This window comes from Orycteropus afer, unplaced genomic scaffold (assembly GCF_000298275.1).
Source record: "Orycteropus afer afer isolate SDZICR_OR568_19922 unplaced genomic scaffold, OryAfe1.0 scaffold00123, whole genome shotgun sequence".
NCBI classification, from domain to species: Eukaryota; Metazoa; Chordata; class Mammalia; order Tubulidentata; family Orycteropodidae; genus Orycteropus; species Orycteropus afer.
Window position 1 is genome coordinate 2,115,418 of NW_006921710.1, and position 26,568 is coordinate 2,141,985.

The 26,568-nt window shown below is 51.3% G+C and overlaps 1 protein-coding gene across 1 annotated transcript in view; it reads left to right on the plus strand.

The window, feature by feature from the left end:
- RAPGEF1 (Rap guanine nucleotide exchange factor 1) overlaps positions 1-17,502 on the plus strand; it is a 184,749-nt gene extending 167,247 nt beyond the window's left edge. Inside the window, exons 16-27 of the mRNA XM_042781458.1 lie at positions 535-646; positions 2,614-2,689; positions 7,935-8,019; positions 10,110-10,202; positions 10,854-11,039; positions 11,990-12,074; positions 12,228-12,322; positions 13,889-13,967; positions 14,070-14,171; positions 15,501-15,598; positions 16,190-16,318; positions 17,352-17,502. Of these exons, the coding sequence (XP_042637392.1) occupies positions 535-646; positions 2,614-2,689; positions 7,935-8,019; positions 10,110-10,202; positions 10,854-11,039; positions 11,990-12,074; positions 12,228-12,322; positions 13,889-13,967; positions 14,070-14,171; positions 15,501-15,598; positions 16,190-16,318; positions 17,352-17,502 (1,291 nt within the window). The remainder of the gene's footprint in view (positions 1-534; positions 647-2,613; positions 2,690-7,934; positions 8,020-10,109; positions 10,203-10,853; positions 11,040-11,989; positions 12,075-12,227; positions 12,323-13,888; positions 13,968-14,069; positions 14,172-15,500; positions 15,599-16,189; positions 16,319-17,351) is intronic.
- The last annotated feature ends 9,066 nt before the right edge of the window (positions 17,503-26,568 follow it).

The following is a 26,568-nucleotide window of genomic DNA, read 5'->3' on the forward strand; positions in this document are numbered from 1 at the left end:
GCAAGGGTCTGACCGAAAGCAGGCCTTAGAAAAGAAGGAATTGCATTGAGATTGCTGCTAACTTGGCTCTACCTTTCCTTCCATCCTACTTGCCTTTTGCTATTCCTCCCCTTAAATTCTGAGTCTATATACTGTGGGCCTTGGCAGTGAATGGCTGACACCATCACTTTTTAAAGTAACTCACTTACTGAAACCTTCTTAATCTGTTTTAATCTTTTCGGTTCACAGATGGGACATCCAGAGAGAGAGAGAGTAGGAAATGTCCCCAGGTCACACAGCTTATTGGCAACCACGTTAGAAATCCAGTTCATGCCCTGGCTCTGTCCACTGCTCTGTCCTGCTGTGGTGGGTCGGGAAGTATGTCTGCACATCCAATTTTAGCTGTGATTCAGGGAAGACTTGTTCAGGGGAAGCAGGAGATGCTCTCCATGGATCTAATGCATAGTTCCCTGTGTAGGGCCAGCACTCCTCTGCCCTCAGAGCTTCATGAGCCCAGGGACCTACTTTGACAACACAAACTGCTTCTCCTTCCAGGACGTCAAAGTCACCAGATGCTCTGGAGGCAGCTCAGTCAGAGGAGGAGGTGGACGAGTTGTCCCTGATTGACCACAATGAAATTATGTCAAGGTTGACACTCAAGCAAGAGGTAAGTTCTTCATAGGTCTTCATTTTGTAGGATCTGGCCCCACGAAGAGGGAACAAGGAGAGCTTTGAGGAGAATAAAATCTTGAAGTGTCTCACACAGAGCAGACCCAAGCTGGGTTTTGCTACCAGAGCCGGCCAGTGCTCCCAAGAGGTACACCCAGACTGTGGCTCCTGGAGGTGGGGCTCTGTGCATCTCATTTATGCTGGCCCAATGCCAGGGACATCATGGGTGCTCAGAGATATTGGGCAAGTGGTTGAATTCAAGGAGAAAATGTACTGCCCCTTCTCTTGATCTTCTCAAGAGTGATGCTGGGTTGGTTACAAACACATCCAAAGCCTCAAAGGATGCAACTCTTGGGGTCGTTAAGAGAATGTATCCATGTCGCACTCAGTACAGAGCCTGCCTCATGAAACATAAGGCATTTCTGTGTTATTACGATCACCTCACTGCAGTTTCAGCATGGGAGATACAGCTTAATTAAAAAAATTCAGGCCCAGATGCCATGGTTTGTCCATCTTGTGCCTTATCAAGAGAGCATCACTGGGAAAAACTATCCCCAAACCTGTCACAATAAAAGAGGAAGCTATCCTGAAAGAAACTTTGTTCTGTCTTCTACCATGTGATTCTGGAAACAGAAAGGAATGGCTTAATCAGATAGCCCCAGGCCAGTCCTCAGGAAGTGGCCATGTTCCTGGGCTCCAGTTCCATCTCTCTCTCTCTCTGTCTCTTTCTCTCTCACTCTCTCTCTCTCTCTCTCCCTCTCTCCCCCTCTCTCTCCCACGCGCACACACACACACATACAGAGGCACGTGGCAGGTAGGCAGACGTTGCCCCTTTACACATTGCTGGGCCAGGCTGAACTAGTGCCAGCTGCGGCAGAGAACACACAGGGAGGCATTGACCCTCCACCTGTCAGCAGGAAGAGCTAGCAGGCTCTTCCTCACAGTATTGCCAGGTACGTGGGCACCTGGGCTCCTCTCCAGAGGGAAGGGATGTTTCATGACCCTTGCCAAAAACGTTTTCTGGTCATGGCCATAGCCACCCCCACCCCCACCGGAAGTCCAATACACTTTCAGGACTCTGAAGTCAGGCAATAAAAAATACCTAAAAAGGGGATGAAAAGTACCTAATGAGGCAACCGTGTGTGCTGCAAACACGAGGAGGCTGGCAGGGTATTTGATTATGTTTGCTTCAGAACTATAAAAAGGAGGCGAGGCCTGGCGATGTAAGGCCTGTGGTTCCATTTCTAGCCCTGGTGACAACTCTTTTTAACTCTAGGCCAGGTTTGTGGACCCATGGCTCTGTTTGCCCACATGAAAAGTAAGACTTGCTCCCTTCTTGACAGGCAGTGGTCAGTGGTCACGTAAGGGATGTCAGGTATAGTTGGAAGTCTCTCTAACACCGTACACTCCTCTGCTGAAGAGTCCATGGAGGAGCCTGTGGTACAGCTACAAGTGACTGCTCCATCTACCTCAGAAACCGGGATTTAGATTTAGGGCAACTTGCTTCAATTTTACAACATGAGCATACATGGACATAGTCTTGCTGCCTCCACAGTTATCCTGGGGAGGGCCTGATGGGTGGTCCTGCCTGCCTCCCCTTAGGGTCCCAGCATTCTAGTGTGAGAATATCCTGCCTCTTTCCTCTCTGCCCCATGGGCTAGTGGGAAGGGAAAAGTTGAGTGGTACCATTTACCCCTGACCCACTCATGTCTTCAAAGGAGTGGATTGCCTAGGCAGCTCTCAGGACCAATCCACTTCCCGGATTAGGTTCTAATCTGCTTCCAAATGCTGACCAGAGAGGAATGGGTAGGCTGCAGCACAGCCACTCTGCTCTGGGGTAGGGAGACCAGAAGGAAAGGGATGGTCTCTTCAGTGCAGTACATTGTCTCATCCCTGCCTGTTACTTCCAAACTGACTTTAAGGCTGTGGTCTGCCTCATGCCCACCTCTTCTGTTTTCATTGCAGGGTGACGATGGACCAGATGTCCGTGGAGGGTCTGGGGATATCTTACTGGTCCATGCTACTGAGACAGACAGGAAAGGTAAGGGAGCCCACACTGCAGTGGCCTTGGTCTATGGTCAGAAAGCTCAAAGGATCGGAGCTGATGCTGCCAAAGCGAATGCAATCCCACTGCTGTCTCCTGGCAGCCAGCCCCTGCACGGTTCTCGATGGTCTCCTAGTCCTCAGGGCCAGAGCTGGAAGAGCCATTTTAAGAGACAGGCCACCCATGTTCAAAGCCAGGCCCCTCTGCTATGGGCCCACTCTGAATCTGACACCCTAGTACTGGGGGTTGTACCCCATGGAATTGTCAGGAGATGAATGACCCCTGCAAAGCGTGGCTCACAGTGAGTATTCAGTAAGTGGTAGCTTGGATGACATGTTGAACAATGAGGCTAAAATTATAAGTGGGCACCTTTCTATGCTTTTCCTGATGTGTGGCCCATGTATCATGCCAGCCTGCTAACTGCGTTTAACTCAGGTCCTCCACTGGGAGAAATCCGGGAAAAGAGTTTGCTCTATCCAGGAACCTCCAACTCATTAGCAGTGCTATGAACTCTCACAGGATGAAGCTCTCACTCCTAAGCCCAGAGTTGCCCCCCCACCACCACTCTGCTTAGCACCAGGGAGCATGAGAGGGTTGGACACTCAGGCTGTCCCTTAAACCTTGTAAGGAGGTGGACTCTGTACTAGCACTAGCTGTCATTCCAGACATGTTCTTGAAGGAAGGAAAGGATGAGGGGCTGTGAGGAGAGTGCCATGGCAGGAAAATACTGTGGTCTTAAGCAGGCGGGGTGGTATAGCCCGGAGCCAGAGCAGGGCCGGGTGGGCCGCTACAGGCCAGCTCTCTGCACACGAGGCCAGAGCTGCTCCTGGTCATCTTTTTATGTTATTATTTTTTTTTCAACCTATTACAAAGCTGATGTAACAATGTTATAGTAATTTCTGGAGGCGATAAGAACACCATGACCTTGAAACCTTAATCCAGCTAATTGCATTTTTGTAAGCAACTTTGCCTGTATGCTTTTACATTAGATTTCCCTAAGTGTGCTAACACAGAATAATTATGGGAATTTTTGAGTTATGAACAGTAGTATGAAAAAGATGACAATTTGAAAACTAGAGAAAAGAAAGAAATGGCTTCCACGAATCCATGGCAACCACTCTTTGGCCCTTGGAGTTTCTTCATGCCCTAGATGCACTCTATGGGTGAGACCAATCCTGGAGTCCTTGAGTTCATGTCCCAGCCATGCCATTTGTAGGCTTGGGCAACCCCTGGGTGCATCCTACCCTGCTCAGTCTCAGCCACCTCAGCTTGTTGAAGAGGTTAACAGTGCCCACCTCACAGTTGATGCGAAGAGTAGATGAGATGGCATGCAGCGTGCCTGGCGCATGGGAAGTACTCGGGAGGTACTGCCTGTAGTCCTGAAGAGCAAGTCCTTGCTCTGGTTTTCTGCAGTAATCCTACTTCATGCCTTAGAAATCTGGCTAGGGTCTGGCTTGGTCTTCAGCTGGACATAAGAAATCTTTTTGTTTTTGTCCAAAAAGTGAAAAGCTGATTTGGGAGCTGGCTCTGGGCCTCGGCTCTAAAGCATGAACTCTACCATCCTGCCAGATGGAGCTAGCCGTGGTGAAGGCCCAAGACTGAGCCCCGCAGGCAGGGCCGCCTGAGAGCCCCTCAGTCTGTGCCGAGGCTGTACTGCTGAGAGGAGGCTCTGCTGCCAGCGAAAGCTTCCAGTTGATTTCTTGATAGAAAGATGGGAAACTCCATGGGACCATAGTTTTTGTAGTTAGGCAGTGTTGCTGAGGCCCTGGGCTAGACTGGAGGAGGCAGGTAGCAAAGCAAGCTCTGTGGGCAGGTGGCTTCCTGCTGCCCAGAGACCACACAGTGACACGCACTCTTGAGAGGCCTCAGCACTCAGACATCTGGGACCCAGACCTGCAGAGACACCTCAGCCCAGATGAGCCCCAGTGAATGGGAAATGCTTTGTCAATGGGCAGGTGTGCTCTCAGGCAGTGTATTAGCAGAAGCAGCATGGCAGAGGAGAAAGCTGAATGTGGTCTCCTCGGACCTCAGGTCTTCTGGCACTATGAAGTGCAGCTGTTGCCATTTTGAGTCATGCCACATCAGCAAAAGGAGGTCCCGAAAGCTTTACTCCATCCACATCATTAAGGTCTGTTCTGCTTTGAGGAGGCAGCTCTATTAGTCGTATTTTGAGTGCCTCTGACCTGAGGGGCTCATCTGCCAGCACTCCAGATGTATCAGACACAGTTTCAGGGCTTGGTTTCATATTACTTGGTTCCACTGTCAACACCAATGGAAGCAGCAGTCAAGAAATCAGACAATGTATTGCACTGGGCAAATCTGCTGCAAAAGACCTCTTTAAAGCGCTGAAGAGCAAAGGTGTCTCTTTGAAGACTAAGGTGCACCTAACCCAAGCCATGGTATTTTCAGTCGCCTCATAGGCATATGAAAGCTGGACAATGAATAAGGAAGATCAAAGAAGAGCTGATGCTTTTGAGTTGTGGTGTTGGTGAAGAATGCTGAAAGTACCACAGACTGCCAGGAGAACTAACAAATCTGTCCTGAAAGAAGTGTAGCCAGAATGTTCCTTGGAAGCAAGAATGGCCAGACTTCATCTCATGTACTTTGGTCATGATGTCAGAAGGGACCATTCCCTGGAGAAGGGTATCATGCTTGGTAAAGTGGAGAGTCAGCGGAAAAGGGGAAGGCCCTCAGTAAGATGGATTGTTACAGTGTCTGAAATGACACTGTATAGCAAGGTATAGCAAGGATTGTGAGGCTGGCACAGGGCAGTTCTGTTACACTTAGGGTCACTATGAGACAGAGCTGACTCGGCTGCACCTAACGACAATGACAGCAGACCTCAGGTCAGATCTGGCTCCAGTCCATCTGAATTAGGGATGTCACTTAGCCCTCATGGGCCTATCTTTCCTCAGTAGGAAAACTGGGTCTGATAAGACATACCCTTCCAAGGTTGTCATGAGGATCATGTGTGCCACAGTAACACAAAGTGATCTGGGAGGTACAAAGAGCTATGTGAACATAGAAAGTGTGGTCCATCACCACTCTTAACAAAAACCACATGATACCTCCTTTACCATGACCCAGATGAAGACCTGTCAACCTGAGCATGAACTGTGGCACCACTGCTTACAATGACCTCAGACATATCACTCCCTTTCTGTGGGCCTGGTATTTCCCGTCTCTAAAGTAGGGGTGGGAGCTCTGGTAGGTAGTGCCTAAGGCATTTGACTGCTAACCAGAAGCTGGTGGTTCAAACCCACCAGCCACTCCTTGGAAGGAAGGTTGGGCAATCTACTTCCGTAGTGATACTGCCTCGGAAACCCAAGGAGTGGTCACTATGAGTCGGATCTGACTTGAGGGCACATGCCAACAGCAACATAGCTACTCTGGGAGCTTTGGTGGCATAGTGCCTAAGGCATTTGACTGCTAACCACAAAGCTGGAGGTTCAAACTCACCAGCCACTCCTCGGAAGGAAGATGGGGCAATCTACTTCCATAGTGATACTGCCTTGGAAACCCAAGGAGGGGTCACTGTGAGTCGAATCTGACTCGACAGCAGTGTGTTTGGTTTTGGTTTAAAGTAAGGGTGGTCTCTGCCCCTCGTGGGGCTGCTCCAGGCATGCTGGAATGTGGTGTGTAGACAGAGCTCGGCTGGGAGCTCACTGGCAGTCCTGGGCCATATCCTCTGTATGGTCACCATGGCCACCAGCAATGCTGAAGGTCATACTCTGCTGGCTTCATTCTTCCAGTAGTAGTCCTTGATCTATGCTAGTCCCATCACTGCTTCCTTGCCTAGCACCTCTTTGCACCAAATCCCAAATTTGACAGAGCTGGGTGGGGCTGAGGGTCCTGAAAGAACCTGAGCACATGCTATTGGACTCTGCTGTGAGTTTCCCTCATGCTTCCCGCTCTCCCAGAGGACACAATGCAACACAGACCTCCAGGTGCACAGGCAGGTGTTGGTTTTCCTCTTACATCTGGCTAGGAGGTGGTCTGGGGTACTTATGCATCTGAGCCTTGCTGGAGAAGTGGGGTTTCTCGAGCTCCTTGCCATTGCCTGGCAAGGATAAGACACCCTACAAATGAGAGGATAAATGAGAGAAGATAGAGGAGGGTGACCTGTGCCCGAAAGGAAAACTTAAATTGTGTGTGTAGGCATGCGTGCTCGGCCTCATGGTTAAGAACATAGACTTTGGAGCCAAATCTGGATTTGAATGCCAGCTCTGTCATGTCATAGCTCTGTGGAATCAGCAAGTCTAGCTTGGTCATTTGTCTCGAGGAGTGTCCTGCCATTTAAAAAAATTCCATGACTTTCTTCTTTAATGTCAGAGTCAGCATGGCTAAGAGAGTGAGCCACAACGGCAAATACACAAGGAGGTGTCAAGATTCCAAAAAGTTTTGGAGTCCCTGGCTAGACCCAGCCCCTCCAAAGGGAAGGTAAAGAGGGGGGTGAGAGCTGCCGCCCTGCCGGGGCTCGTCCTCCCACTCTCCCTCACCCCCGACTGCTGGAGCCATGCTCCTAGAGTTGACTTTGCACCTCCTGGTGCCCGAGGGTGCCCGCATGTGCATTCCAGCAGCATGCCACTCTGTGCCTCTTCAGCCTTTTCTTAGGCCTCACAATAAGTGGAATTTCCAAAATTTTTTGCATTATTGGAGCCTGCCTTCTAAAAGTACTTTCTATGTATGGTTTAGCTTCAAAACCTGACAACTTTGAACTAATTTTCTCTATGAGTATGGTGATTATGACCTTTCTAATCATCAACTCTTGGAATTTCTCCCTGTTTAATCCAGAAGAAACAAATACCTGGAGCAGACATGTTGCCAGTCTTTATCCCCTGCCAGCGGCAGGCGTTACTAATCAATTGCAGTTCTCTTTCCTTCTAGGGCCTGCCTTGGCCTCAGAATCCACTGCAGCTTCATTCCCAAGGCAGCTGCTGGCAGTCATGTAAAATGTCCTTGCAAGATGAAACCATGTACTTTTTCTGACTCTGATCACATTCTTATTTGAGAGACGTGGAGCTAGATCCCAAGAGGATCGGTGACTCTCTGGCACACACAGACAGGGCACCAGAATGGGCTCCAACCCTCCTGCCCACTGCCCACTCCCCATGGTGCCTCACCTGCCTCTCTGAGTAAGAACTGGTCTTTGAGGATTTCCCGTCTCGTCTCTGGCCCAGGGTTGCTCACCCCCCAGCCCTCTGCACCTTGACTAATTGGCTCCTTTTGTCCTTCCCTCCAGACTTGGTGTTGTACTGTGAAGCCTTCCTGACAACCTACCGGACCTTCATCACCCCTGAGGAGCTCATCAAGAAGCTGCAGTACAGATACCCTTCTCGGCGCTCGGCCTCAGCACTCAACCCTGCTGAGCAGCCCTGCTGGCTCCGCCCTCCTGCAAGGGGGCCGGGTGGTCATGTGGGGCGGCAGTGTGACTTGGGAACATTGGAGTCCAACAGGCTGGGATTTCCATCCAAACTCTGCCATATACCAGCTTTGGGGCGTTGGGAATGCTTCCTGTCAGAACCCCACTTGACTCATCTGTGAAAGGGTTGAGTGAAGTTATATCAAATGCCTGGATTATAATCAGGTTGTGCTGCCTGATGGCACTAGTTATCACCGACTTGGTAGTCACCACCGGGTGACTTTGAAAAGGACTTCCCACACAGGCAAGCATGTGTGCAGGCTGCTGCAGAGACCAGCTGGGACTTTGCACAGTGTATGCCATCCCTGCAGGGGGCAGCCCTCAGAGCTGCAGCCCCGGGTGTCGAGGGGATGGGTGTCAGAGTGCAAGAATGAGGGAATCACAGTTCAGTTGGACAATCTCAGGGATAGGTACAGCCACCTCCACCTAATGGCAGACCCAGCAGTGGACAGTAACGCCATGGCCCCAGCTAAAGTCAATCCCTGTCCCCTCCACCAGGTCTGCGCCATGATCTCACGATTTGGTAAATAGCACTTTCTGCCATGGTAACCGAGGGAGCCCCTGGGAGCTTGGATGGACCTACTTGCATTGCGTCTGACTCAGGTCCAAACTCACCTACCTAGAGTTACTGCTCCAGAAATGGGGGTGGCCCTGGCGCCTCTGCACCTCGGTTGTCTCCCAGCGTCATAGTCCACCACTGCCACCTGCTGGACAGCTGCTGTCACATCGGAGCCTCTGCTAGGTCCTCCCAGGTCTCTGCTGTTCTGGTGTCATTGTCTCCATCCAGAACTTTCTCTGTGCCCCCTCTCCCCTTGCCCTACTCCTTAGATTTCTTGGTCTGTCAAGGCTGAAATAGAAAGTTCCCCTTTGCAGAAACTTAGATTTCTTCCAGCTTCACAGGTTCTGTTGCTCAAAGCACCTACTCAATGCTTGGCTCAGTGAATAATAGAAATTTGCACTTACTAAGAACATGCTAGCATCAGGCATGATGCTAAGCATGTGCACACATAATGTCACTCAGCCACAACACTCTGACCTTGGTACCATTGTATGAGTTCCTGTTACGTAATTGAGGAGACTCAGGCTCAGAGAGGTGGCTCAGGACTTGCTGACCCAGGTGGCTGCTGGGTGGGCTAGCAGCCACATCCTCAGCTCTCTGCCAGTGAGGTTAAGTGAGTTCTTAACCTCTGCCCTGCCTGGCTGATTGAGGTTGTGTTGGTGTGAATGTGATAGCATCTATTTCCTGGACATGCTGGCTAGTGAGCCTTATGTGCTGTGTGCCAGGTGGGGCACCCTGGTACTCTGCCCTCCGTCCTGAATGCCACAACATAAGTCAGCGATGGCTGGAGAGCAGTCAGAACGCAGTCAGAAGGGTGAGCCCCAGGGGAGGAGCTAAGGTCTTCAGGTGGGTGAAGGGCTGCTATAGAGAAGAGGGCACAGATGTGCTCTTTGTTGCTCTGGGGAGGCGTTAGGAGATGAGAGCAACTTCTCCCTAAGACAGTATCCAAGACACGATTGGCCACAGGGCCAGGGAGGTTCCTGAGAGGCTTCGGGTGGCCTGTGCAGCTATGTACGGGACAATCTTAAAGTGGAAACTCATGGAAAGAGCCTGGAAGAAGACATCTCTGGTTTATACATCTCTTAGGGTGTTTGGGTTTTGATCCCCTTTCTCTTACCTGAGGCACATAGGAAACTGGGTTAAGCTGCATGGAAAGCCAGGCCTGGATGGTGTTTTGAAGATGGCTCTGAAGGCAAGAGACGGTCATGGTGGGGATAGTCTTTGGAGTCAGGCAGATTTGGTTTCATATCCAAAATGCCACCCCACCAGTTTGCATAGCCCTTTGGCGTCCTTGTGCCTTCGTTTCCAGTTGAGAAAGCCTTACTCATAAAACTCTTGGCACATAATAAACACTCATTAAATAGTAGCTAGAAGTTAAACCTCTCATTCGCCCCTTGCCACATGAGGATTGGCTGTTTCCTTAACCCATACTCCACATATGAGAAATTTTCCCCCTTCGCCGACACATTCAAGAAACGTGTCAGCAAGAACACGTTCTTCGTGCTGGTGAGAGTGGTGGATGAGCTGTGGTAAGTGCTTTCACTAGTGGAGATCCTGGGGGAAGAGGTTCTCAGGGTCTGGGGTGGGGTGTGCTGGGCTTCCTCCTTCTCCAGGGAGCTCTGGACAGGACTGCCTCTGGCTTGCTTTAACACAAATTCAACCCCTTCTCAGCCCTTTGAGAGGCTGAGAAGTGTGCCCCTTAGAGAAGAGTAGGGGATCTTACCAACCCCAGCTTGGGCCCTGGGTTTTCTTAGAGGGCGCACCCTGGACTGGTCCAGAACCTGTCCCAGGGCCATCCTCCCACTCTGGCTTCGGACGAGGTCCACAGTGAATTGTGCTCTTAGCCACCAGCAGTGTTGGAGGCTGAGGGCAGTCAGGTCCCCTTTCAGTAGTAAACAATACAGACAGGCTCTGCTTTCAAGGCAAGAGCAGTGACCTCAGGCACTAAGTGTCTAAGTGGGACATTGTAATACAATGCTAGGCAGGGAGAGGCAGGGTGTGCCATAGGCAGTCAGCCCTCCCAAGGTCTTTTCTTCTCACTCTTCCCAAAGGAGGTTTCCCAACTCTGTGTTGATCATACCTCTGTGGCCTTTTGGAATTTCACTTGGGTCCCAGACTGAGTGGCTGCCAGTGCTTTTCCTGGGTCTTATATTCCTGCCCTTCACCTTGTGGCCCTTTAGCCTAGTGGAATTGACAGAAGAGATTTTGAAGCTGCTGATGGAACTGGTCTTTCGCTTGGTGTGCAACGGGGAGCTCAGCCTGGCCCGTGTGCTCCGGAAGAACATCCTGGACAAGGTGGACCAGAAGAAGTTGCTCAGGTGTGCCAACTCCGACCAGCCGCTGGCAGCCAGGGGAGTAGCAGCCAGGTGAGGAGCAACCGGCTGCATGGTCAGGCCCAGCCCCCCGGAGATGGGCACTCTCTGGGCCTTGGCTTTGACCTGCTTCCCCAGCCCTTCCTCCTCTGACTGGAGAAGTCCTTGGGAGCAGCACCTTTCTGTTCCTCTGTGCTCAGTTTACCTTCCCTTCATTCTTCCCAGCCCCACAGCCTCATCTCTTCGCTCTACTCAGACCTGTGATGAGATACCCCTAGGATAGCGAGCCCCATGGCTTCCCCTATGAGCTAAGGTTCCACTTTGAGGGGTGTATTTTATGTGATAAGTCACCTTCTTAGCAGGAAATGGGATGGCAGGGCATGTGGGGGATTTAGTGGGAAATAAATACTGTCTCTGGCGATTGGCAGCTCTTGATTATCTTCATGGCACTAACGAACATGGCAGTTGTTAGTTCTAGCCCAGCCTCCCTGTGCCATTGGGAACATTCCTAAGAATCTGTATAAAGCTTTGAATCTGTTGCCTGCCCCCTTCTGCCCCACTCCCAAGGAGAATTTTAATTCCAGATGTAAATATTTGTTGACTTACCAGTTCATTGACAGTGAGCATGTTAGCCCTTTCATATGGCACCATCTCCGTTCCAGTCTCACTGGCCACCTAGGAGTGAGACTGAGTTCTTAAGCACCTGAACTGTCTGTGCACTCAAAAGGGAAACTCAGTCTCCCCAACTCCTGAAACTACAGGACATACATAGCAGAGGGAGGAGAGAAAAGTGGATGGTGTTGTCCCAGGAGATGCACCATGACTGGGAGGCAGACCCTGGTCTGGTCCTGTTTGCCGCCAAACTGCTGTGTGACCTCCAGAGAGACCCTGATGTTGCCTGCTCTCCTGTTGGGAAGGGAGGCTTGGGGTGTACCTCCTTTGTCTGTGAGTACAGCACTGGCTCAGCCCTCCTGACCGCTTTTCTCACACCTTCTGTCTTTCAGGCCAGGAACCTTGCATGACTTTCACAGCCATGAAATAGCAGAGCAGCTGACACTGCTAGATGCTGAACTCTTTTATAAAATAGAGGTATGGTGTTCAGGGGGCAGGGTGTTGGGAGGGGTAGGTTCATGCAAACGCTGGGGCTGCCCTGTCCCCATGGGCATCTCCAGGTGAGAGAAACCATCGTCAGAGGAAAGCCAGAGGGCTCCAGCTGTATCCAGTTTATTTCCTTTTTTTCAGATCCCTGAGGTCTTGCTTTGGGCAAAAGAGCAAAATGAGGAGAAGAGCCCCAACCTGACCCAGTTCACTGAGCATTTCAACAACATGTCCTACTGGTAAGAAAAGGCCTCAGCCAGAGCCCCACGTCTCTGATGGCCACACATCCAATGGGCATCTGTATTTGCCTTCACAGAAAGCCTTCAGCTCCTCCAAGCCTCAGTCTGAAGCCGTGCGGGCATTAATTGTGAACCATAGGCAGCAGAAAGCTGGGTTCACTCTGTACAGCAGCTCCCAAGAGTTGGAAGTTGCCACCTGGAGGGCTAGTTGAAGAGTCTGAGGCTCAGCAGAGAAGGGAAGTGCCAGGATTGATTAGTAATGCCTGCCACAGATTATAGTGGGTTAGGGGGACTGTTTTCCATCCTGTGCTAGTTGTCAATCTCTCCACTGCCCAGCAGCTGTTAGGACTAATCCTCACACTAAATCTGCCTGAAGAAGAGCAATTAGCAAAGACATGGGTTTTATTAATACTTTTATTTAGCCCTTAGTTCTTATGGTGAATTGAAGCCCAAAAGTATATTTATGATTCAGAAATCTCAGCCCTTCAAAATGTAAATCAAAAGTTGCCGCAGCGTCATGGCATCGAATGGAAGATCAGACTGAGTGGGGCAGCCCCACAGCCTCAAGTTGCAGTAGGAACTGCCCTACACAGGAACCACTGCTGCCACCAGTCTGATATTTCCAGAAAGCTCTGAGGACTGCTTACTGGATGAAAACAGGGCCATCTCCTGCTCTCCCTGCTTTGCTCCCCCACAGGAAGCCCTTCACTCAAATCAGTGTGCTCAGCAAAAGTGACCCATCATACGGTGTAGGGTTTTGCCCGATAGCATGTGGTGTTTCTAGGGCAGAGTGAACTGCCCCCATAGCCCCTGAGCCTGGCTGCCATCACAGCCCCTGTGTTGAGTAAAGGAAGACCTGACCGGCCACCCCAACAGGGTGAGCTGGCTAGGAGGTGGGCTGGAGGTGGTCTTCTAGATCCATGGCCCTCAAGGTGTCCTTGAGGCAGGTGCCCTTTCACAGGGCTGGCAGGACAAAACGGAGGATGGCCTTCTCCTCAGTGAGTCTGGTCGTGGGCTCTGTGAACCAGCAAGTCGAAGCCTCTGTGAAGTCTTGGCTACACACTTGGTACAAACAAGACTAGCCTTTGCTCTTGGCTTTGACTTTGGTTGGTGCCACTGTCCAGAGAAGCTCCCGGCAGCCGTTCCTTCTCTCGTGGCTGATGAAGATGCCCCCTTAACCCACAAGGCCAGCTCATCTCCCCAGGCCAGTCCTAGGGCTAGGCCCTTCCATGTGGCCTTTTCTGGCCCCAGACATGCTCAGGCTCACCATTTGCCAGGAAAGGCTCAGCTTTGATCCTCCATAGCCTCCCACTGTCTGGAATCGGGCATCTTCGTCACAATGTGTGGCATTGGCCCCTAGATTCCTTTGTGGCATCTAGCCTCTGTCTCTGGGATACTGTACGTTCCTTGGGAGCAGAGACTAGGTCTGCGCTGGAGTCCTGCACAGTCCTGGGCATCAGCATGCAGTCTCAGGGCCGGCTGGTTCAGGAGTTTGACCTCACCCCACCCCCTGCAGGACTGCCGGTCAGCGTGGCTCTCTCTCCTTCTCCCCCTTGATCCATGCAGGGTCCGGTCAATAATCATGTTACAGGAAAAGGCGCAGGACAGAGAACGGCTGCTTTTGAAGTTCATCAAGATCATGAAGGTACCTGTGGCCACACCCTGTCCCAGGCGTGGGGGGCCTGGTCCTGCTTGGCTCTGCCACTTCCCTCGCATCTCGCTCACTGGGCCTCGCCTCTCTCTGTAGCACTTACGGAAGCTAAATAACTTCAACTCTTACCTGGCCATCCTTTCTGCGCTGGACTCGGCGCCCATCCGCAGGCTGGAGTGGCAGAAGCAGACCTCAGAGGTGAGCTGGGGCTGAGCCCTTTGTGGCCCCAAGTGGGGAGGCCCACCTGGCACCTGGGCAAGCTGGCTATGGCAGAAGATGCTGCGGCTGGAATGGAGTCCCAGCTCTGTCACCAATCTGCTGTGTAGCCCCTGCCACAGTTTCCTTGTCTCTAATCCTCTCGAACTGTCAGATCTCAAAGGGGCTTCGGGGTGGGCTCTGGGGCTGTAACATCATGACAGTCCTGTGCCACAAGCCTGTACCTGGGTGCCAGCTTCACCTGCTCGTCCCTCCAGCTGGACTGCAGGGGGCATGGGGGATGTACAGTGAACAGGCCAGACATGGGTGGGTGGATTTCTGCAGGACAAGTGCAGAAGAAAAGGATGGGTGGGGTGCTGAGAGCAGATGACAAGGCGGCCTGACCCTTCACTCAAAAGATGCAGAAGAATTTCCTGGGAAGGGAAGAGCCTCCCTGTCAGGGGGCGGAGGCATGCACATCCAGCAGCAGATGGGAGCTCGGCACAGGAAGCAGGAAGGAGGCCAGTGTGGCCACATCACTGGGAGGAGAGGGCAGTTCTCTTATCACCAGGGCCTCAAGGAGCCTGCTGAGGAAGTGGGACCTTTATCTTTTTGTGGAAAGATACTCCTTGAGAAAGGAGGCCAAGTCCACTGGGCTTAATGTTGGCTGGGCCACTCGGGTGCTACCATGAGGCATACGCAGAGGGACGCTTAGGAAACCTCCAGAAGATGCAGGAGAATGGTGTTCCGAGCAGAGGGCAGGATCAGCTTAGTCTCACAGGCAGGAAACACCACACTGCATGCAGGAAACACCGCACTGCATGCAGGAGGCAAGGAGCATTTTGCGCTGCTGAGGGCGGGGTGGGGAGCCACATTGCCCCCGGACGCCTGTGTGAGCGCAGTGAGTTGCGAAGGAAAGGCTCTGAACCAGGAGTGGCCCCGCGCACTTTCAGAGAAAGCAAAGCTCACTCGGGCCGCGGCGTGGAGGCTAACTTCCCACCAAGTAGGAAGCCCTGCTTTCAGTGGCTGTGCACAAGGTGGGTGCGGTGACTGAGATGATTCTGACCAACAACAAGGAGCCCTTGGGGTGTTTCTCCAGTAATGTCTGGCCTGGAGTCTCCTGCAGCCACGAATGTGGCTGACAGTAGTGAAAAGAGCCCAAATCCCTGCCCACCTGGGGACACAGCACAGTCTGATGCAGCAGTCAAGTGTGGGTGCTCAGTGAAGGCAGGGTAGAGGGGTATTTGACCAGTTGGTCAGCAAGGTGGAGCAGGACCCTGTCCCACTAAGCATTGTCCCAGCACTCACTTAGCTACATAACGTCCTCACCAGGGCCTGGCCGAGTACTGCACGTTGATCGACAGCTCTTCCTCCTTCCGAGCCTACCGGGCTGCCCTCTCAGAAGTGGAGCCTCCCTGCATCCCATACCTGTGAGTAGCACCTTCCTTGCCTCCCACATCCCCTGCCTTCACATGTTTTCCCAGCAGGAGATCCACAGCTGGGGGCCTGAGAGGGTGGCACCCGGGCCACGCAGGCCCAGCTCTACCAGCAGAAGAGCAGCTCCCCGACCCTTGCTCATTTGGCCTCCCATCTTGCTGTAGCCTATCTATAAATGAGCGCACCCCACCCCCATTTCAGGTTTTGTTAACTTTTTACTGTTAATGTACGGGTTTTTACATCAGCAGCCCACAGCTATGTGCATATACACGGCAGCTACATTTGGTTTGCTGGCAGACTCAGAGGTATAAGGGGCTCTCCTTGTAGCAAGTGGGGCCTTAGCAGCTCTCCAAGGCCCAGGCGTGGTTTTCCCAGAGACCCAGCAGACGGTCATGGACCCAGAGTTCATGAGTCAGTAATTCACACTGGAGGAAACTTGCAGCCTCGTCCCAGACTTGCTCTTTGGTTCTGGCAGCTGCTCGGGCCCAGCCCTGAGGACCGGGCCCTGGAGTTACTTGTCACCAGTTCTCCTGGTGGCTCAGCCAGCGCTGCAGTGCAGTAACTGGGCTTCTCCGTCCTTCCAGGGGACTGATCCTGCAGGACCTCACCTTCGTCCACCTGGGAAACCCAGACTATATTGACGGGAAAGTGAATTTCTCCAAACGGTGGCAGCAGTTCAACATTCTCGACAGCATGCGGTGCTTCCAGCAGGCGTGAGTCTCGCTGCCCTGAGGGGGCCCCAGGGGCAGCTCCCTGAGTGTCTGCCCAGAGGTGTGAAGAGACAGCTCCGAGGCGCCTGAGCCGAGAAGGAAAGCTAAAAAGGACCAGACAGACTCCCAGTGTGTTCAGCGGGGACGGGATGCCTGCTTCCTTCAGCTCTTGTCAGATGAGGAAGTGTTCTCAAAGGGCCCCACCCAGGATCGAGACCAGGGCTAGGGCCCGGCGATGGCAGCTGCCGTCTGCCCCATTTCACAGATGGGAAGCTGGTGCCCCGCTCACCCGGAGCAGGCCAACACGCCCTAACCTGCTTTACCGCAGGCTCATAGTCTCTCTTCCGTGACTCGAGGCAGCTGGGGGCAGCCAGGCACGGGAGCCCATCGGGGGTTGGACTGCTGAGGCATTAGGGGCTGAGGAGGTGTGGTCTTTCTGAGGTGTGCTGCACAGAGGGGAGCTAGGCTTGCCCAGCAGAAGGAGCTCCACCAGGAGCCCAGCTGCAGGGCCATTGCTCGGGGGGGCCTGTAGGGGAGTTGAGAGCACTGGCTTTGGAGTCCAGCTCATGCTCCAGGTGCTAGCAGCTTCATCTCTGAGCATTAGTTTCCTCTGTAAGATGTGGGCAGTAGTGGTCTGCTGCAAGGGTGGCTTGGGGCCCAGCACAGGCTGGCTCACGGGTCATGCTCCAAGAGGGAATCATTATGAGGCTTTTGCAGACCAAGTCAAGTCATTGGTAGTCACAAGGTGCCCCCAAGTGCAACTGGTAGAGCCCTTCACAGGTCAAGACTAGCCAGTGTCCTGCCCCATGCAGGAACCTGGCCAACGTTATCCCAGCCATACCTGACCTTGCCTGAGGGCTGGCCTCTGCTGGCACTGCCCCAGCCAGTACCATCCTCACAGCAGAGCTTCACAGTGACACCAGCTTCCCCATTTTACACAAATGGACAGTGAGTCCTCACAGCCAGGGAGTGGCAGAGCAGGGCTCTCGGGAACCTTCTGCCCACACTGGCTCTCACTGACTGCCTCCCTCCCCAGGCATTATGACATCCGGAGGAACGATGACATTGTAAACTTCTTCAATGACTTCAGTGACCACCTGGCTGAGGAGGCCCTATGGGAACTCTCTCTGAAAATCAAACCCAGGAACATAACAAGGAGAAAAACAGACCGGGAAGAGAAAACCTAGGAACAGCAGGTGCATGAGCAAGGCAAACGCTCAAGAGAGGCACAGCGGGCAGCTCCGAGACCGACGAGACTTTGGACCTGGTGCATGGCGCCAGCTCCCTCTCCCCGAGCGGCCTGCAAGTGGCCGGGCCTCAGAGCCCCAGGCTCAGCCAGGCCTCTGGTCTGATGGATGGGGCTAGCGCCAGAGCCTGCTGGCAGCTTCCCACCCCCACCTCCTCCCCGGGAGCAGACCCTGTGGCCCACAGAGGAGCCATCTGGGCAGGTGTTAGGACTGATTTGTGAACTGGTGGTTTCCTCATTTTTAAATGTTTTTCTGCTTTCACTTCTCTTTTGCCTCTCCCCCTCCCCCCACAGGCCCTGCAGCCTGGGAGCAGCACCGTGGTGGCATCAGCAGGCCTAGGAACAGAGGGACCCTCAGCACCCCTCAGCTGGAGGCCCAAGTGTTCTAAAGGGGCGTGTGAGTGAAGGCTCAGCAGAAGCCCCGGTGCTAGCTGCCCTCCAGAGAGCTAGGACGGAGGGGGACTCAAGGGTGGGTGCCCTGTTTACTCTGCATTCCCTGCTGTCTAAGCGGAGGATGGTGTGAGCTTTCACCTGTCCACAGACGTGTGGCAGGCAGCGTTTCAGTAGCCCCTCAGCACGGGACTGGCTTTCAGACCACCCTGGTGTGCCTGTGGGCTCTCCCTTGCTGGGCAGTGAGCAGGGGCAGCCTCTGTCATCTTGTGGCACCTTAGCCTCTCCCCACCCCACTCCGTGGTCCCTTTCCCCGTCATCTGACAGTTGTCCATCAGCTACTTTCAGAAGTGCTTTGGGGAACTGGGAAGAAGAGGTTGGAGTAAGGAAGTTTACCATCAAAGAAACCCTTCCCTATGCTAGGGGGCTTTTTAGCTTCTCTGCGCTGGGCGGTAGCTCTTAGGTGGGTTGGTCCAGAGAGAAAGGGGTGCAGAGGAGCATTTCTGTCCCAGGGAGAAGCCCATGGATCCCGTCTCCCATTGTATCTGTTGCTTGCTGTGTGCCTTAAACTCCACCTGTGCCCTCACAACCCTGGTCCCCAGGCTTCCCCCCAATCTCGCAGCCTCCTGGTGCAGCCAGGATGGCTCCTCCTTGATGCACCAGGCCTTCTCCCAGGGCTGTTGGCTCTCCCTGAGGAAGAACAGGGCATCCCTGAGAGGCCTGCCGGAGGCCCCCGAGGCCTGGCTGCTGAAGATCTTGGAAGCTGACCAGCCATGGCTCTCTGACCAGTTAGCAGGATTGCTTTCTCCTCTGGCAGAAGCATTTCTAAGAGCAGGGGCTCCTTCTGTCCTCCTTGTTAAAACCACTCTCACTGCTGAGATTGACAATCCTAGGCAGGGTTTCCAGGGGGGACCCCTGGGCCAGCAGCGAGCTCTTCATGTTAGCCAGGTGTGAGCTTTCCCTAGTGTGCTGGCCAGAATGCAGATGGGTTACATCTTGTCAGGGCTTTTGCCTCCCCACCCCATGCCTCCTAGGCCCTTTTTTGCGTGAACAATGCGCACTTCTGGGTTTGGGGAGTGGTCAAGCAGCTACCCAGGATCTAACTGTGTCTGACCCAGTTTATACAGTAAAGAAAGGGAGTAGAAGGCAACACCTGCTGACGATTTAGAAGGTTTTTGTTTTTTGGTTTTTTTTTTTTTAAGAAGCAACCACGTCACCTGAGTCTTCTGTGGGCTTTTGAGCAGCTAATCAAGAAGAAAATTTGGGCTGTTTTTTTTTTTGTTGTTGCTCTCTTTTTGTGTTCTTCAGTATATACCTATTGCCATCTAGTCGTTCCGACTCACAGTGACCCTACAGGACAGAGAAGAACTGCCCCATGGGGTTTCCAAGGCTGTAAATCTTTAGGGAAGCTGACTGCCACATCCTTCTCCCAAAGGGCGGCTGGTGTATCCAAACCGCTGACCTCTCGGTTAGCTGCTGAGCGCTTAACCACTGTGCCACCAGGTTCCTGTATATAGAAAGGAGAAATCTGTGAAATGTCAGTTAAAGTCCACCTCTGGCAGCAGTTCTGCTGGTGGCAGGCCGGATTGTGTCACTTTATTATTTAAAGCGCACGCATGTGCGTGCCTGTGTGCGTGTGTGCGTGTGTGTGTGGAGTCGCTGGTTTATTAACAGTATTGTGTGTGGGGGTTGGGGTTTTAGTTTGTTTCCTCTCTCTTTTTTAAGTCCTTTCATTTCAGTCTTTTCCACTTCCTTCCCATCTTGCATCTCACCCTGTGCCCAGATCTGTTGAATGCTGCTGTGTGTGCATTTGCCCATGTGTGTGCGCATGTGAGGGACCGCTCTGCACACAGGGCCCTTGAGTTGTACGAATTCAGATTCTCCCTGCATTTTTGAGGACCCCTAGGGGTCTTCCTCTGGAGCACGGCAAAGACGAATGCTGCATGTCAGCCTCCAAAACAGCCCCCCACACACCCATTGAGCGGGCAGACTGGTGTCTGTGGTCAGTCTGTCCACAGGCCGTCTCATTCTCAGTTATGAGCTAGAGCGGGGAAGGAGAGCCCCGCACCTTCCTTTAACTCAGAACAGACCTTGTGCCATCCTCAGGTGCTGGGCCCTCAAGCCCCCGGGGCCTCCCTGGGAGCCTGTGGTGTTCTGAGCAGCCGCACCAGGTGGCAGCCCCTGGGTGGGGTGAGCGTGACTGAAGATGGTGAGGTGCAATGCGCATGTGTTAACTTATTGGCTGGCAAGCTTCCCCGCCCTGTGCCTCGTTACAAGACACCCTCTTGGCCCTGGCAGTTGCCACATTCCACAGCTCAGAGCTACAGCCTAGGCCAGGATTTGTGAGTTTCTCGGGGAGGCTGTGGGTGGGTGGGTGGGGGTGGGAGTCAGTCCTTGCTCAAGATCATTGGTTCCCTTCAGAAAAAGGCGGTTCACACCTGGCAGGTGTGGGGGAAGCCAGGGAAGGGCAGGCGCCCCTGTGTCCAAACTGAAACCAATTCTGAGAAGCATCTCTGTCTCCTGCTGCCCCCCACCCTCCCCAAGTGTTACATTGTAATATAGATCCCCCAACTAACCCACCCAATAGTGGCATCTTCCTGCAGACATTTCAAACGTGTAACTTTTATATGACGGAAAATAAACACGAATGAAAGCTGCCATCTGGTTACTGTGTCTGTCCCCAAAGCAGCATGTATGCAATTAAAGGGACAGTGCAGAGTGCCCCATGCTGTCCTCACCCCCTCCCTCTGTCACCACCTCTCAGGCAGGCTGGGGGCACAGGTGCTTGGTGGCCAGAGAAGGGCAGCAATAGGACCCAGCCCCCAGCTCTTCCCCACGGGGCGTTCCTCTGAGTCTCAAGACCTGAGTTCTGTCCCCCTGGGTCTCATGCCCCCAGAAGCATTCAAACGGACGAGAGCCACATGTGTGCTAGAAGTGGGTTGGTGCACGAGAGCTCTGCCCCACCCGCACTGGCATCCTGGTGAAAAATGGCATTTCTAAGGGTGGAATTTTAGGGGGCACAGTGTGTCTGGAGCTGCCTTTCAGCACCCCTAAACTCCTGTCTTTGAAAGTATGCCTTGGCAAACTTCCATCCCCTGCTGCCCATAGGCAGTACTCTGAGGCTTGGGCCCAGCTTGGCCTGTTGCTTAGGGCAATCTGAGCCTCCTCGCCCTTTGCTCTGGTGCCCCTGGCTGCGGAGGGGACCTGGCGCAGCTGCGCTACGCCAGGCTCTTTGCAGGTGGGAGGTGACTTCTGCTGAACTCAGCCTGAGATGCTCCTCCGGGGTGAGCCTACATGCCAGGAAGCATTGGAGCCCCCCTGCACCCACACTACACCAAGAGAGGCCCATAGGTTCTACTCCCTTCCCTGCCTTGAAACCCCTGTGTCTTCTCCTCTGCAGGCAAGCCAGCTCTGGGAGCCCTTTGTCACTATCTCCAGGCTGGGAAGTGTCCTCCCAGAGCCATCTCAGATACCAGTCACCTCCCTGTTCCCTGCAACCAGCCCCAGCACTTCTGCAGCAAGACCAAGCACCCGAGTGTCTGCCACCTGGGGGATGCCAAGGAGTCAGGCTGAATCCTCTGGTATTGCGCTCCAGGCTTTCAGCCCTGCAGAAGGTGCCAATATGACAGCCCAGGGAAGTCCAGCGGTCCCACACCTCTGTCCACACATCAGGGTGGTACGTGAGGCTTACAGAGAATGGGACCTGGCAGAGAGAGGTGGATGGTGACTTGAAGGCAGTGTCTACCCTCAAATCCCACTGTGGAGCTGGTGGCTGCCTTAAGTGACCTCCACTCAACTACCCCAAAAGGTGGCAGCCTCAAAGTCTGTCCCTTTAAAGAGGGGGGACAGGTATTCCTGGGCTGGTCATACTTATTCATCATTGTACCCTGTAGGGTATACTGAAAACTTTCCTGTTTCTCTCATTTGCTAGCTGTGTCCTTGAGCAAATTGCTCAACTACTTGTGCCTCAGTTTCCCCATTAGCTACTGTTGTCCCATTTGACAGATGCACACCAAGGTGCACAGGGAGACCAGGTGGTTCCCACGTCCTCCACTCCCGTTTCCCCCATATGCCAACAACATCAAGAACTGGGCTGGGGCGGGGAGGGGAACTGGGCTGACCTAGCCTCAACATCTCCCTCAAGGAGGTGACAGGCCAGGCGGGGATCTGTGCTTTCCAGCCAGGGTCATAAGACATGGCTGCTGCAATTCACTGTGGTGTTTGGAGACTGGGGAGCTGCTCAGAGGTGGGAGCAGAGTAAATGCCCAAGTCCCACCTCCAGAGAGGAGGCTTGGATGGGGGTGCGGCTGGACCCAGGACCACGTAAAGATGACCTTGATGGCATTGCCACACAAAGGGACAGAGCCAGTGGTCCCACAGGTGGCTTCCCTTCTCCGCTCCACAGCTTTCCCAGCTGCAAATGAGGGAGGGTGGCAACAGCTTATCCCTCCTAAGTTCTTGAGAGAGTTCAGTGAGGTGATAACATGGAGTAGCGTTTGGTGAGCTGTCAGCTACTAGCGTTGCTTATTGAGCACTTTGCCAGCGGTTTCACCTCATTCAGTCCTTTTAATCAAAAACACACAAATATTTCAGTCATGTTAAGTGCTGTAAGAAGAGGTACTTAACACTCAAGAAATTAAAGAGTTTGAAGTCTCCCCACAAACATCAGGCCCACACAGGTCTAGCACGTAGTTACGCCAAACAAGGAACAGATGATTTCAATCCTACACAGACACCCCTGAGAAGGGCAAAAGGGAAAACCCTTTTCATTTTATGAGTCACGTGTAACCTCGACGTCAAAAGTAGCCAAGGACAGTACAAGAAAAACCACAGGGCATTCTTGTTTATGAATGCTGATGCAAAACCTCTCAGATAATTTTAGTAACCCCAAACCAGCTACCAAGTTGGGCTTATCTCACAAATGCCAGGATGGAGTGACATCGTTGATAGGTGCCGTCGAGTCGTCTCCAATTCATAGTGACCCCATGCACAGCAGAACGAAACACCGCCCAGTCCCATGCCAGCTCCACGATCCTTACTAGAGCCCATCACCACAGCCACTGTGTCAATCCATCTCATTGAGGGCCCTCCCCTCTTGTCAACCCTCCACCTTACCAACCATGACATCCTTCTTCAGGAGTGGTCTCTTCTGACAACATGACCAAAGTAGGTGAGACAAAATCTGGCCATTCTTGTTTCCAAGGAGCATTCCGGCTGCACTTCCTCCAGGACAGATTTGTTAGATCTTTCAGCAGTCCACGGTACTTTCAGCATTCTTCGCCAGTGCCACAACTCAAAAGCATCAACTCTTCTTCAGTCTTCCTTATTCATTGTCCAGTTCTCACATGCATATGAGGTGATTGGAAATACCATGGCTTATGTCAGGCACACCTTAGTCCTCAAGGAGATATCTTTGTTCCTCAGCACTTGAAAGAGGTCCTTTGCAGCCAACTTGCCCAGTGCTACATGTTGTCTGATGTCCTGACTGCTGCTTCTGTTGACGTCAGTTGTAGAACCAAGCAATGTGAAGTCTTTGACAACTTCAATCTTTTCTCTATCGTGATGTTGCTTATTGGTCCAGTTGTGAAGATTTTTGTTTTCTTTATATTGAGATGTAATCCATACTGCAGACTGTATTCTTCAGTCTTCATCTGTAAGTGCTTCAGGTCATCCTCACTTTCAAGTTGCATCAGCGTATCGCAGGTTGTTAATGATTCCTCTCCAATCTTGATGCCACGTTCTTCATATAGTCCAGCTTCTCAGATTATTTGCTCAGCATACAGATTGAGTATGGTGGAAGGATACAACCCTGACACACTCCCTTCTTGATTTTAAACCATGCAGTGGCCCCTTGTTCTGTTCAAACAACAGCCTCCTGGTCTATGTACAGGTTCCTCATAAGTACAATTAAGTGCTCTTGAATTCTCATTCTTCTCAATGTTACCCACAATTTGTTATGATCCACACAATGAAATGCTTTTGCATAGTCAATAAAACACAAGTAAACATCTTTCTGGTGTTCTTTGCTTTGAGCCAAGATCCATCTGACGTCAGGAATGATATCCCTTGCTCTATGCCCTTTCTGAATCCACCTTGCATTTCTGGAAGTTCTCTGTCAATATACTGCTACAACCATTTTTAAATTATCTTCAGTAAGATTTTACTTGCATGTGGTATCAATGATATTGTTCGATAATTTCCACATTGTGTGGGATCATCTTTCTCTGTAATAGGTACAAATATGGATCTCTTCCAGTCAGTTGTCCAGGTAGCTGTCTTCTAAATCTCTTTGCATAGCCGAGTAAGTGGCTCCAGCGGGGCATCTGTTTGTTGAAACATCTCACTGAGTATTCCGTCAATCCCTGGAACCTTGTTCTTCACCAATTTCTTCAGTGCAGCTTCAACCTCTTCCTTCATTACCATTGGTTCTTGATCAGATGCCACTTCCTGAAATGGAAGAACATCAACCAGGTCTTTCTGGTACAGTGACTCTGTGTATTCTTTCCATCTTCTTTTGATGCTTCCTGTATCGTTCAATATTTTGCCCATAGAATCTTTCGATATTGCAATTCGAGGCTTAAATTTTTCCTCAGTTGAGAAATGCTGAGTGTGTTCTTCCATTTGGTTTTCTAACTCCAGGTCTTTGAACATTTCATTATAGTAATTGGCTTTGTCTGCTCGAGCTGCTCTTTGAAATCTTCCATTCAGCTCTTTTGTCCTGTCAATTCTTCCATTTGCTTCAGCTACTCTCTACTCAAGGGCAAGTTTCAGAGTCTCTTCTGACATCCATTTTGGTCTTTTCTTCTTTTCTCATCTTTTTAATGACCTCTTGCTTTCTTCATGGATGATGTTCTTGGTGTCATCCCACAATTCTTCTGGTTTTCAGTCACTGGTGTTCAATGTATCAAATCTATTCTTTAGATGCTCTCTAAATTCAGGAGGGATATGTTCCAGGTCATATTTTGGAGTTCATGGACCTTTAATTGTCTTCAACTTCAAGTTGAACTTGCATATGAGCAGTTGATGGTCTGTTCCACAATCAGCTCCTGGCCTTGTTTTGGCTAAAGATATTGAGTTTTTCCATCGCCTCTTGCCACAGATGTAGTCAATCGGATTCCTGTGTATTTCATCTGGCAAAGTCCACATGTATAGCCACCATTTGTGTTACTGGAAAAAAAAAAAAAAGGTATTTGCAATGAATAAGTTGTTGGTCTTTTAAAATTCTATCACGTAATCTCCAGCATTATTTCTGTCACCAAAGCCAAATTTTCCAACTACTGGTGATTCTTCTTTGTTTCCAACTTTTGCATTCCAGTCACCAGTGATAATTAACACATCTTGATTGCACATTCAGTCAATTTCAGACTGCAGAAGTTGATAAAAATCTTCAAATTTCTCATCTTTGGCTTTGGTGGTTGGTGCCTAAATTTAAATAATACTAGTATTAACTGGTCTTCCTTGTAGGCATATGGATATTATCCTATCACTGACAGCATTGTACTTCAGGACAGATCTTGAAACATCCTTTGTGATGATGAATGCCACATCATTCCTCTTCAATTCATCATTCACGGTATAGTAGATCATATGGTTGTCTGATTCAAAATGGCCAAAACTGGTCCATTTCAGCTTATTAATGCCTAGGATGTCGATTTTTATGCATTCCATTCTATTTTTGACAACTTCCAATTTTCCTAGATTTATACTTCATACATTCCATGTTCCGATTATTAATGGATGTTTGCAGCTATTTCTCCTCAATTTAAATCATGCCAAGTCAGCAAATGGAGGTCTCCAAAGCTTTACTTTATCCATAGCATTAAGGTTGGTTCTACTCTGATGAGGCAGCTCTTTCCCAGTCATATTTTGAGAGGCTTGTCTTCCGCACTGTATCAGACAATGATTCTGGGCTATTCATAAAATTGCCCAGTAAAGTATCAGAGAGTTTCTCTGCTATTCATAAGGTTTTCCTTGGCCAGTTCTTTGAGAAGTGGATGGCCTCTTCCTTCTTCCTAGTCTGTCTCAATCTGTAAGCTGCGTTGAAACTTGTGCACCATGTCCAACCCTCCTGGTGTTTAAAACACCAGTGGCACAGCCTCATGCTCAAAGCAACACATAAGCCACCACAGTAGGACAAACTGACAGACAAGTGTGTCTCCCTTATTATTATTATAAGGAGTGACATTAGTAATTGAATAAATGGGATTGACTACATGTGATATGCCCTTCCTCATGCTCCCCTGTGTCTGGTTCTCCTCTCTTCCTAGGCACAAGGGAGACTACGCGTTTCTGCCCTCTTGCAGTTAGACCTATGAAATCTGAGGGATACATGGCACCTTGTCCTGAGGATTTAAGAACTGGTATCCCACCTCCATGTTCATTTTTCCCCTGCCTTGGCACATTCAGAATCCAGGGATGGAGATGGCAGTGTCCCAAGTGGAGAGAGCCTTGTCAGACACTAGACTTCACATGAAGAAAAAGTAAACTGTTGTGCTAAGCCACTGGGAGATCAGCATTTATTTTCCTGACATAGCCAGCCTCTCCTGATTATACCGCATGAAGAGATTAAAGGAAGAAAACCCTATCATCACCTCAGACATAGGAAAGCCTTTCTTTT